We start from the raw sequence: 13,650 nt of genomic DNA, 5'->3' as shown, positions 1-13,650 counted from the left end.
AAGAAAAAATACGCCCACCCCCCCGGTCGCCCAGTTAGTCCAGGTCGCTGAGAATGACCATAATAAATAACAGTAACATTTTCTCTGAACTTTAAGTGTAAAATTCTGCAAGCCTATATGTAGATACTCTACAATTTTAAAGTGGTTTATGGAAGTATTGATTAGCTGGAATAGACCTTAGAAATAATCTTTATACTATTTTAGGAAGAAACTAAGACTCTTAAAATCAGCCAGCCTTCCTTTGGTTGCATAGTAACAAGTAACTAGAATGTAGTCACCTCCCTTCCCGACCTACACATAACAGTGTTTATTTCACCTTTACCATTGAATTTCTACATGCTTTTTAATAACTGTTTCAAATAAGTGGGTAATAGGTGACTGGTTAAATTCTCTATAAAGTTTCCAAAACCCCTTCCAGATTTCAAACCATTTAGCTTTTGCCCTTATTTTGACAACAGCTTTTTGTCATAAATTTTTCTGAGATTCATGGGTACCCCCCCCCCCACTTAAACTTATTCTTCTATTTCTCCAGGAGATTTCTGTACCAGCCAGTTCTTATTATGTGACATGTTTTTGACCAAGTTTTAAAATAGCATTATTTGGTTACGTAGTGACCTATGGAAATCAGAAGGATTTCTGCCACAAATAAGTAGAATAGTGAGATTACTTACCAGAATGCAGCAGAATGGATGGATGGATGCATGGTTTGGAAGGGAGGGAGAGGAAAGAATTTACATAGGAAACAAGCAAACAAAAAAAAAACCAACAACACCACCCAAAGTGATACTTTTTTTTTTCTGTGACGTTATTAAAGTCACACTGACTACTTATATTGTCTTTGGGAAGTACGGATAAATCAATTCAGATTTTTTTTTTAAATGAGCTCAATATAAAATAATGTGTTCTCTTTTCTATATTCCTTTATATTACCAACAACAATAACCTAGCCTAGTAAGAGTTGAGGATGTCTGCTATAAAAATAAAATATGTTTATTCTGTTTGAGATTGGTCACTGAGACTTGTTTTGTTTTGTTTTGTTTTTTAACCTGCTGGTAAATAGCACTTAGAATCCCCACATGAAGAGCGGGTATCTAATGCCTTACATTCTGTGGAGGTGGAGTTGCAGAAGTTAACAGAGATTCCTTGGCTTTATTATATCTTACATCCAAACGAAGATGAGGTATGTAAAATCTGGCCTGTTTCTTTGTAAGTGTAGACTTTCTGACAATAGAATTTGAAATCATCTTTTGGGGGCGCCTGGGTGGCGCAGTCGGTTGAGCGTCCGACTTCGGCCAGGTCACGATCTCGCGGTCCGTGAGTTCGAGCCCCGCGTCAGGCTCTGGGCTGATGGCTCGGAGCCTGGAGCCTGTTTCCGATTCTGTGTCTCCCTCTCTCTCTGCCCCTCCCCCGTTCATGCTCTGTCTCTCTCTGTCCCAAAAATAAATAAAAAAAAAAAAAAAAAACAAAAAAAACGTTGAAATCATCTTTTGAAAAAGGGACATTCCAGGGAAAACGAATTCTGGACGCTACTTTCAAATGTGCTGTTCTTGAACAAGCAAGAAAAGGCTTTTCTATGAACAGAGGTATCTTCGGGGAATCAGTACATCTTCGGTAGTACATAACATTGTACACTTTTATTTTAAGAAGTGTTTTGTATTTATTCCTGCATTGTCATTTCAGCAGTGTTTTGCATTTATTCCTGCATTGTCTGTAATATCAGAGTGAGTTGTTCTTCTCTTAACGTCCTGAGAAAATTCTCTTCTTGCTCAACCCGAACAGGAACCCCCCATGGATTGCACCAAGAGAAACAGCAGAAGCACAGTATTTCGTATAGTGCCAAAATTTAAAAAGGAAAAGGTTCAGAAACAGAAGACAGGTTCACAGCCTGGTAGGTGATCCACACTGGAAGGGAAAGTATTACATTATGGAAAAAATAACTTATTAAAGCAGTGTCACCAAGGTGATGAAAATGTTCTGGAACTATTAGTGGTGACCATTGCACATTACAAATGTACTAAATGCTGCTGAATTGTGTACCATAAACCGGCTAAAATGGAGAGTTTTGTGTTCATTTTACCATAATAAAGTAAATCATATTATACCCAAGCAAAGTCCAAAAACCAGTAAGAGCCTGTAGTTATGATGCACACAAGAAAACGAGGTTTGCTTGTACTCCCTTCAGTGGACATCAGTGCATCTGTTTAGATGGTCCTTTGTCTTGCTTAACAATTCAAGGCATCAGTGGATAACTTGTTTCTCGTCAGAGTTCAAAATCGAGATTTTCATAAATGAAATGTAGAAACTTGCTAAATATATCTTTTAACTTGCTAAATATATCTTCTACCTAAAGTTACCTGTTCTTTTTCTCCTGTTTCGAAGACTTACTACACCATTTCATTCCTTCAGTAATGACAATCTACTGTGACATTTGCATTCTCAAGCGAAGATTAAACTCTGCCTTTGATGTTGTTTGTCTGGTTCCCTTTCCACCTTCCCCTAGAAATTAACGTTAATGCTGCACTGGTGCTAAAACACCTTCAAGTTCTGTATATGGGACAGTAGGTGTCTTTCATAATCAAGTCATTTTATAATTCTTCCGAGTTAGCTAACTCCTTTTAAAAAGTGATACATGACCTTATTTTTGACAATCATAGAGCAGCTATTGAAGGGCATTTTAAAACCAAATAGGGCAAATAAATAAACTTTAATTCAGCTAAGCAACGTTGAATAAAATGTATACAACCATGATTGTCTACATTGGTAAATAACAATCCAACGAATCTTAGAAGCATTGACGGCTTTTAGAGGACATTAAAATGATCTAACAACATGTTTGGTGCTGTAATTATCAATAATTATAATTACAAATAGTAATAGAATCAATAAAGGCAATACTTGAAGACAGCAAGACCCAAAACAGAAGTTTGTGTAAAATTTAGTACCCTGTTTCAGATTTCATATTTTAATTAGCACTTGTAGCTACTTAAATTAAATTAGTGCCATATATGGTCTTAAAGAAATCATCAGAGCTTATTTTGATTTTGTACTATTTATCCTAATCATGAGAAATACATTTTTTATTCCTATTGTGTAGTTTGGGTGCCCAGCAGTGAATGTTTTTGCCTAGTCAGACCTTTGTGTTGATTGATGGTCTGTAACCTGCATGGGGAACAACGAAATTGGAGTTTTGTTGAAACAACACCTTTAACCTTTCCCTTTGCTAGCACTGCCCGCTGTACTCTGTTTTGCATCTTCTTTGGCCAACCTTTGCTTTGTAATGCATTGAGCATGTAGAAATTAAGGGGGTTTTGCTCTTAACTTTGGTAGTTCAAAAATGGGGCACAGAGGAAGTTGCTGCTTGGCTGGATCTGCTCAGTTTGGGAGAGTACAAAGAAATCTTCATCCGTCATGACATCAGAGGGGCTGAACTTTTGCATCTGGAAAGGCGAGATCTTAAGGTATTTCCTTTGTGCTACTCTTCTGCTTTTGAAAATTTCCTGGCAAAACAGAATCCTTTATCCTGCACCTCTTTTGTTATGTGCTTCTAGCTTGGCTTATGTTATGCAAATGTGCAGTAATCTAATATGCATTGTCCTGTGGTTGGAGTTCCTCTGCTTTTTAAACAAGAATGTCAGCAATATTTTCCTATCAAAAATCATTCTCTGATTATTGTAGCTAAAGCTTAGCATGAAGTTAGTAATTTTCCTCTGCATCCATTCATATGGCTGTTCCTGTGCTAATATTTCCAAATGGCTCATGTTTCCATCAACTCACTTTATTGAGTCGGCATGAAAGGTGGTAATTGTTGCTGAAGACGACTTAAAAATCTAACCAAAGGTTAACAACTAAAAATCAATTCAAAATACCAGTAACAAAGTCTTCCTAATATATGGAACTAAATAAGGGACTCACAGCAGTGGCTACTTAGAGTCCTATGATTTTGTTGTGTTTCTGATTGCCCTTTCAGAAGTCACGTGAACAACTAGACCAATAAATTCAAATGCCCTTCCCATGATTTACTGTTAAAATTGTATTATGCTCAAAAATAAATGTATTATTTTCTTTAGTAAATGAAGTCAAAATTATGCTTTACTCTTGCTGGAATGCAGCTTAGAGCCCCTTTGTCATTTATGACCAGAAAGAATATCATTAATTAGCGGTAAGCAGTGGTTCTCTTGGATTTTTCGGGTGGAGACTGCCAGTGGCCAAAGTAGAGTATTCTCTCTTAAGGTTGGGAGTAGAATTTTGTCATCTTATATTTTCTTACCAAATGCTGCCATTTTAAAATTCCAAGATTGAGTAATAAGAAAATGACAAAGCCTTTGATATATTTTGGAGTGATCCTTTTCCAGTAGGCCAGGTTCTGATTCTCATGGAATTATGGTACAGTAAATTCCTAACAAATTTGTGAACTGTTGTGCCTTTATCTATAAATACGTTAGCAGAGATCTTTGAACAACGTATGGGTAATCTGTAGGATTTTATAAAGCAGAGTCATACAGTTTTAGCACATTAAAAGTGGACACCATTTATATGTAAATGTTTTTAACCAGAATAATAATAAAGAAGTAGATTAATTAATTATCACAGTTGAGAGTCCCAAATCTGGAAAAAAGCAAAATATACAGTGCTAAAGTTCATAGAGTAAAGGTTGGCTTCAAAACGTGGAATGAGTGCACAAAAAAATAAATGTAAATTTATTTTTACATCATTGTATCTAAGGATAGCTTCTCATATCCTTGGCAGGCAGCAATATTTATTGACTAGCTACTGATTGATATACTATGCCAGTCTCTCTTTACATTTCATTTGCCATGAGTAAGCGTATATTAAAGGAAAAGACTGTATGTGTATGTATATATAAATATATCTCTGTATGTTATATATATGTATATGCACCTATAAGCATACAAATAGACACACACATACACAGTGAGCAAAGCAAATATTTGCAGAATGAAGAAACAAAGCTCATACGTATGCAAAGTCAAAGTTAGAGTGATAGGACTTGGCTAGAAAAAAGTAAGAGTCAAAAGGAAATGGTTAAGAATTATTTTAGTAAATTTTCTCTTTAGCTTTTCATGGGACTTTTTGTTCTACTTTGTTTTTATTATTTTTTAAATTTTTTTTAATGTTTATTCATTTTTGAGAGACAGAGCATGAGTGGGGAGGGGCAGAAAGCGAGGGAGACACAGAATCTGAAACAGGCTCCAGGCTCTGAGCTGTCAGCACAGAGCCCAACGCGGGGCTCGAAGTCACGGACCGTGCGGTCATGACCTGAGCTGAAGTCAGACACTTAACTGACTTGGCTACCCAAGCACCCCTACTTTGTTTTTATTTTTAATACAAACTACATTCTTTCCCTTATAACTTGTCTTTTGGAAATCTGTATTGACACTGTCCTCTTTAACTCTTTCGGTTCTAAAACACGGTCTGAGGGAATGAGAAAAGGAAAATAATTTTACGGAAAGAATCAGCTGTCGGACAAAGCCTTCATGAAGGTAGAAGATGAGCTCCCCTTGCTCTCTGGGTGTAGCTGTAAGAGGGAGCAGACTTTTTGGCATAAAGTCTACGATTGTTGGTAAAGGATTACCTACTCCCTGGGTAATCTTACCCATTTCCGTTGCTTCAGGTACGGTCCATGAACATGGCAGTGGCTCACAGGGTTGGATTTCCAGCCCTGACCTCATTTGAGAGCTCTAGGACTATATCACCACCTCTACTTGAAACTTGCCTATCACACAGGGGTGTCAGTCTTCACGTGTCAAAAACCAAACCTCTATTCTGCTGTCCCACTCCAGTCCTGCCCCTCCTCGCTACCCCTCCTCACCTGGCTAACTCCTGCTCAGATCTTGGCTCAAGTGTTACTTTCTTATTAGCAAGATGGCTAGAGATAGCAATGTGACCCTGTAAAGGTGGGAAAGGAAAAATATTTCTAAGGTGCTTTAGCAGACAAATAAACTGATTACGTTATTTCACCTCCAGGAAGACAGGCAAAAGTGAGGGACACCAAAGAAAATGATAAAGATGCAGTGGTTTTGTTTGTGTGGTTGGTTTTTGTTTTTTTCCATTTGGAAAGTTGCATATGTGTGGCTACAAAGGTAACTGAATGTCTACAAAGTATGTTTTTTGCCAAATCAGGCCTATTCATCCAAAGAAAGAAAAGACCACTAATAAAGAATATGAAAAAATAAGAAAGGTGTAACAGATGTCATGGCATAACTTTATCACAGCCTAACTCCTAGAAGACATGAGAGTATTGAACTCAAAATAAAGAAAATACAGCTAGGAGTTAGTGTAACTCTATGGAAAACATTCATCTCATTACACCAAATTGGTAATTCTGAGTAGAGTCTGCCTCTCCCAGAGAAGTTTTTATTCTCAAGAATACAATGTGCATATGGCCTGAAATAAAATATTTAATATTAAGTGTACTTATTAATCAGATAATTACGTTAACAAAGCAGAAAGAATATTTAAATATCCCACTCAAATAAAAGAATCGAAATGCAACTGTAAATGCATTTATATCTCAAATTTAGGTAGCAGGAGCAGCTATCTTTCTTTAGGTTTTGGTCTTGCTTTTGAGTTTGCTATTTTATTTATTTATTTTTTTAATTTTTTTTTTAACGTTTATTTATTTTTGAGACAGAGAGAGACAGAGCATGAACGGGGGAGGGGCAGAGAGAGAGGGAGACACAGAATCAGAAGCAGGCTCCAGGCTCTGAGCCATCAGCCCAGAGCCCGACGCGGGGCTTGAACTCACGGACCATGAGATCGTGACCTGAGCTGAAGTCGGACGCTTAACCGACTGAGCCACCCAGGCGCCCCTTGAGTTTGCTATTTTAGCACACACTTCCTTAAGACTGGTTATGAATGACCCAGTGTTGGGGCACCTGGGTGGCTCAGTCGGCTAGGTGTCCGACTTCGGCTCAGGTCATGATCTCATAGTTCGTGAGTTCGAGCCCTCCACTGGGCTCTGTGCTGACAGTGCAGAGCCTGGAGCCTGCTTCAGATTCTGGGTCTCCCTCTCTCTCTCTGCCCCTCCCCACCCCTGCTCACACTCTGACTTTCTCTCTCTCTCAAAAATAGACACTAAAAAAAATAAAAATAAAAAAGAATGACCTGGTGTCATATGAGAAAATATTTTTCAGGGTCAGTTACATATTGTAGAAGCATGACCTAGAAATGATCTCAGGCTGGAAAAGAGTACTTGCTGTAGAAAAAGTATTTTCTAGAAAGATTCAAAATTGTCAGAAAAAAAAAAGTGTCAGTAGCATTACTGCTATAGAATTCAAAGAGCCCAGAAAGTGTGTGGAAGAGAGAGCACATGTGTGCACGCACTTCAAATACGCTGATCTATTTCATTTAAAGCTTAAAAATAAATAATGCTCTTAGCCTACAAAATAGAATGGATATTTGGAATCTTTATCTTCTCAGACACATGATTTTGTGGTACCTCATAATCCTGTTTTCGATGTTACTTTGGAAGCCATCTTTTTGCTAATTTTCAAATATACCAAACCCTCTGTTTTATACAGAATTTGTTTGACTTCACCTGTTAGCAAATTGATCATATCCATTACACTTAAATTAACTATGGCGGTGGGTGATGGCGGCTGATTGGCTCAGTCGGTTTAGCGTCCGACTCTTGATTTCGGCTCAGGTCATCATGATCTCAAGTTTCATGAGTTCGAGCCCCACATCGGGCTCTGTGCTGACAGTGAGGGACCTGCTTGGGATTCTCTCTCCCTCTCTCTGTGCCCCTCCCCTGCTTGCTCTCTGTCTCTCTCTCTCTCTCTCTCTCTCTGTCTCTCTCAAAATAAATAAACATTTTTTTAATAAAAAAAAATAAAAGCTAATTAAACAAAAAAGAAATTACAGGGTTTGGAGGCCTTCACGCTTTCTTTTAGTTTTTCAGGTAGTGAGCATCATGGCTGTCTTGTGTGCATCTCCTTCCTTCCTGCAACAAGTATTTCTTTGCCAGGTGCCTGCTGTGTGCTGCACACTCTGGAACCATCCTCCACTTCTGAAAGCTAAATATTGAATTCTTGGCTCTTTATAGAAAGACAGTTCTGTAAGAAACAAGGAGAGTTCTGAGGCAAAGGAGCCACGAGTGTTTTGAGGAAAAGCATCAACCCACAGAGAGCTATGTTTATGTAATTTTTTTATACTTCTGCATTACAAAGTAGAAAGGATATTTAAATAGACCACTCAAATCAAAGACTCTAAATGTAACTGTAAATGCATTTAAATTCCACATGTAGGTGGTGGCCACTAATATCTTTCTTTAGGATTAGGCTTTACTTTTAAGTTTACTACTTTAGGAAGGATGTGCATGGTTGCCTTAGGACTAATTGTGGATGCCCTGATGTCACATGCCACTTTTCTCAGAGATCCCAAAAGGACCTGTGTTTTAAAAAGAAGAAGAATAGGAGAAACCAATTTTGACTCTTGAAGAACTTTATTGTGTATAATTTATGATAGTGTTAACGTTTAAGAGTTTGTGTAGGATGTGATTTTTTTTTTACTGGTTGGCAATTTTTGCTTTATAAATTGACTTTTATAGTTTTTGCTTCCTAAATCATTGATTATAAACTAAACTTAATGAACTGGATGCTAATTATACTATTTGCTGGTGAAATATTTAAACCTCGGTCTTCTCTGGTCAATAAACTTCTTTCTTTTCCTTCTCTTTCTTTTTTCTTTTTCTCTTTCCACCTTTTTTCCTCTTTCTTTCTTTCTTTCTTTCTTTCTTTCTTTCTTTCTTTCAGGACCTGGGGATAACGAAAGTGGGCCATATGAAGCGAATTCTCCAGGGAATTAAAGAGCTTGGAAGGAGCACTCCCCAGTCTGAGGTGTAATCACATTGGTGCTATTCCTTGGAAGGGAAGTAATTGCTACTTAATACAAAGCTCTTGGAAGCAGTTGTCTGTTTCTGTAGTCTTCTGCCTAGAAAAGTAAGCACCACTGAGCACCTCTGTGGCTCGATATTTTGCTGTGGGTGAAAATTTTGATTTGAGGTATTAGAAAATATTTTCGTGCCAAAAAAATACATTCCACAAAGCCATTTCCTAATTGTGCAAACTTGACATGTTAAAATATGCTCATATAAGTAAGAAGGTAGGAGGAATCTGAGACAATTGCATTGTCTAAAAGATGGAAATGTTTACTTTCCTTAAACCTGGTCAGATGGAATGTTCTTACTCTGTGACTGCATAACAATATGTGGCTAAAACTCTTAGGTTTCACTATTGGAGGCATTGGCTTCTTCCTTAAAATAGTTGGTTAGGAGATCAAGATGTAAATTAAGCTGTGTTTTGAATGTTAGATGGGTATCGCCTCACTTTGCTAGCATTCAGTGGTCATAGAATATGGTTAAAACCCCTGAAATATTATGAATGAATGCAAATCTTAATGCACGACATTCCTGCCTGAATTGTCTTTCTTTTTCTTGCATGTCACATGTAATATCTTAAAACTTGGCTTCCATGTCAGTTTTAATGTAATTTAATTTATTACTGCCTAAGTACCTTTTTGTTGGTTAAAGGCACTTTTCTGTTCTTTGATGTGGGATTTTGGATAAATATTCTGTATCTGAGAATTTGTGAACACGTGTCTGTGCCATAATCAACAAATGATACACATTTTATGCAAGCCAATTTTATGTCACTCTATTATCAACACTAGGTATGCACAGTAGGAAAATTTTCTGGATATTTTCATAAAAGTATGTGTTCTATTGCCGAACAAAACTTGTTATAGCTTCCCAAACCAAAATTCCCACATTTTGTTCTTATTTTTGGTTTTAATTTAGTGTTTATTCAATACTCTGTTTGTATTTGTAATATAGTGGGCTGTTGACATCCAGTTTTCTGAAGGTCTCAGCTGGGATTTGTATACTGATCGTATGCCGATTGGTCACCCAGACTTATCCACTAGCTAGAGTGACTACTGACACAACTTCCCAACAAGAGATTTACATTTTTTCTTAAGGGCTTTTATCTCATCTCATTCTTATACCATTATTACTATTATCTCACCTAATTCTTATATCAGGCAGGTATTATTTGCTTGTTTCTAAACCACTCTACTTCAGTGTAGCTCATTAGGAGTCAACATTACAATTATCAAATCTTTGAAAGCCAAAGGCATACGTGTTAAAAAGTCACCGAAATATCCTCAGACCATCTTTCTTTAGGCGTTATGTACCAAAAATTAATTGTAATATTTCAAAATCTCCTATATAAGAGAAGTAAACAGGGTATTGACCCAGTGGTAACAATTTTCATTAAGTAGCCTTCTAAGCAGGTGCTCTGTAGATACAAATACACACACATACACATAGACACATATATGTGTCTATACACATACACCGTGTTTGTATATTCATGCTTAACACACATAATCTTGAAATGTACTCTCACTGATATTTTCTAGACAATTATTTGCCAAATGCTTAATGAGAAATATTAACGGGAAAGCACTTAAGATGAACTATTGTCAGACATAATTTAATTGTATCAAAGAAGTTTAAACATTTGACACTTTATTCTTATTTATACATTGCATATTTACTAGTAAAATCACAAAATTAAGACATCTTAAAAATAAATGAGCCTGATGGGTTCCTGACCAAATATGTCTGACTATATATTCTACCTGTCTAAGTTGTGAATAAATAGAAAATTTTCAAAGGAAATTATATCAAGTAGCATGAAAGAGTAAAAAGCCACTCACTTAGTAAGTGTATTGTTACCCTCAGCTATGAAATCAAAGGGCTTCTCTTCCAGTCCCTTGATAATCCGCACCCCCTGTCCCCTGCAAGTTGTCCCTCTCTCTTCCAGGCACTTCCCTGTGAAATTAAAATAGAGATGGCAGAGTCTCGGAATTCTGCTGAGGTCACAGATACCTGTCCAGCTCTACCAAAAAGGGAAATGTATAGGTGCAGAGAGGCATGGGACTCACGAATGAATTTTGGGTTGATTTTCACTCACCCAAAATACCCCTTTGCCAATAGAAGAGACTTAAGCTATTACATGTTCAGAATTTGAGAGTAAGATGTAAATGATTAATATTTTTTTGGCTGATGTTGATCTTTTTACTCTTAGGTAATAACTCTTTATGTTGTAAAACCTCAGTTAATAGACTCTTAACTAGAGTTTTCCTGCAGATGGCTTTTGGATGAGGAAAATCCTTTAAAATGACAATTTCAGTATCTTTTTTTTTTTTTTTTTTGTCGTTAAATTAGAGCAATCTTTCCTGTATGCTTTGTCTATGCATGGCTGTGTAGGACCCACATGACTCTGCCCACACCTGTTTGCCAGGATAGTATCCTCAGAGCCTCCTTAGGCCCCTGTCAGCCTCACAGAGGAGCCAGCTTCTTACAGTAGATGGAGCTATAAATAGAAAGTAGAAAGAGCTTCTCTCTGGGATCTCTGAGGTGATCCCAGCTCAGGGGAGTGCAGTTGTGGCCTCTGTACCCTGGTCCATTCAGAAGCTGAGGTGAGAAGCTTAAGCCTACTCTTGACTGTCAGCTGTAACTGTACTGTTCCTCCCTGCTATGCTCTCCCACACCTGGATAATTTGGGAGAGGTGAAGGGGAACCACAGCCAGCATCCATTTCCTTCAAGTCTTATTTCCGTGAGGAAGAACTTGCCTTTTTTTTTTTTTTTTTAAAGATTTTATTTTTAAGTAATCTCTCTACGCAACATGGGCCTTGACTCACAACCCCGAGACTGAGTCACATGCTACAGTGACTGAGCCAGCCAGGCATTCCAAAACTTGCTTTTCAAGAAGGAAAGGGACAGGGTCAGGCCTAAGTAAAATTTCAAAGGACTCAATTCTTCCCTTCAGTGTTATTCCACCTCCCTTTCTGAGTTTCCTTGCCAGCTTTTGGCCTCCCATTTCCCACATGCCCAATGCACTGATGGTTGCTCAGATTCTCACTACTCTTTGTTACCCTTTCTTCATCAACTTCCATACTACAGAATGACTGCTTTCACCTCTCCCCGCTTGAGTGCCTGTTGCGGATCCTCTGAACAAAGTGCTAGGAAGAAAACAATTTAAAGAAAACTAATTTTACAGTTCACATTTTAACAAAGGAAACTTGCTAATCTAAATGAACCGACGGGTTAGATGATTTCAGGACCGTGATATAGATTGCTCTGGCTGAGAAGAGATGACCTGTGAATGTCGAGACCCTTGCTGTCCAGTATTATAGGCACTAGCCACATGTGGCTGTTTAAATTTACATTAATTTAATTAGAAAGTTAATTTCTCCATTGCACCAGCCACATTTCAAGTGTGCAGTAACTACAATAGACAGGGCAGGTGTTAAACATTTCCATCATTGCAAAAATCGTACTGGCCAACACTGGTCTAGATCATTGCTACTCAAACGTGGTCCCTGGGCCAGCAGCATCCATGCCACCTGGGAGCTTATAGAAATGCAGAATTTCAGGTCCCCTCCAGACCTACTGAATTTCAATCTTCTTTGCAAACAAGATTTGGTGGTGGTTAGCACTGGCCTAGCCACATTTTATCGCTCCCAGATATTAGGGATCCGAATGCTTCAAAAAGCCCTCGAATAGCTCACTCCCCAACACACTACTTCCTAGAAATCCCAGAAAGGAGCTTTAGCTCATTCATCACCTTTGCTAAGTTTTTTTCTGAATGCTTATTCCTAATTCTGGTTCTAGATAAACCCTGCCTACCCAGGAGTTGTATTTGGGTAGCTAAGATAGAAAGGGGATGGGCTGGCAGGCGTAACTGGCCTCTCTCCAGCTCCCTACCTCATGTTGAAGTCACTAACAATCTACATTTGCTCAGTTTCTTGCTAATGTCACATTCTCATTTGTTCACAACTTAAGTCACAGGGAACATTTCAGAAGAATATGTAAGGAGATAAGTAAAGACCAGGTCAGTCTCCTACAGCTCGGTACATTTCACTTTCTCTTATCAGCAGATTATCCTGTTGACGTAGTTCATGCTTGAGGATACAAACAGCACACACACATTAAATGAACCAGTAAGCATGAAAAAGAAAAGAGCCAAAATGATTCCAAGTAAAGTGAATGTGTCATTAAAGCTCTCGGGAAGGCGTGTTTTGCTGGACTTTTTTTTAATGCTAATTTATCTTGATTTTCAGACAGTTAATAATTCCTTAAAATAGTACCTGAGATATATTTTGATCCTCAAAATACAAATTATTTTATTCTGTAATAAGATCTTTCCAATGATATATTGTCAATAATCCTTCACTTAATAATTTTTACATTTTGATATCGTTTACCAAAACATTACTGGCTACAGATTCTTTAGCTAATTTTAATGAATAAAGAGGGCACCACTTGAGTCTTGATAGAAGTTATTTTTAACAGGCATCAAGAAAGAAAATATTCATGCAAAGCTATGACTTAGAAAATTACAGCAGAAACTTATATATACATCATTTCTAAAGTACATTATCTGTTATTTCTGACTGAACTGACAACACAGTGGACTCTCATGTTCTACAGATGTGAATCCTACAAGGATATAGTTTTTCACTAAAATTCCTTAAATGTTACATCTCTCAACCTTGACATTTAGGATCTCTCCTGCCCTCTTCCTGCCAAATGAACTCATCCTGCATTTTTCAGATGCAAG

The 13,650-nt window shown here is 37.6% G+C and overlaps 1 protein-coding gene across 4 annotated transcripts in view; it reads left to right on the top strand.

Annotated features, from left to right (window-relative positions):
- DGKH (diacylglycerol kinase eta) overlaps window positions 1–12,978 on the top strand; it is a 177,747-nt gene extending 164,769 nt beyond the window's left edge. For 3 of the 4 annotated variants that reach the window (XM_049646996.1, XM_049646997.1, XM_049646999.1), the window contains 4 exons: window positions 1,061–1,180; window positions 1,780–1,888; window positions 3,328–3,458; window positions 8,775–12,978. In XM_049646996.1, coding sequence (XP_049502953.1) covers window positions 1,061–1,180; window positions 1,780–1,888; window positions 3,328–3,458; window positions 8,775–8,864 — 450 coding nt within the window. In that variant the 3' untranslated portion in view covers window positions 8,865–12,978. The remainder of the gene's footprint in view (window positions 1–1,060; window positions 1,181–1,779; window positions 1,889–3,327; window positions 3,459–8,774) is intronic. The other variant, XM_049646998.1, reaches the window with a different exon arrangement.
- Window positions 12,979–13,650: the final 672 nt, after the last annotated feature.

Source organism: Panthera uncia, assembly GCF_023721935.1.
Source record: "Panthera uncia isolate 11264 chromosome A1 unlocalized genomic scaffold, Puncia_PCG_1.0 HiC_scaffold_16, whole genome shotgun sequence".
In the NCBI taxonomy this organism is placed as follows: domain Eukaryota; kingdom Metazoa; phylum Chordata; class Mammalia; order Carnivora; family Felidae; genus Panthera; species Panthera uncia.
Note: the sequence above shows the minus strand (reverse complement) of the source record. Positions and strands in the feature narration are given on the sequence as shown.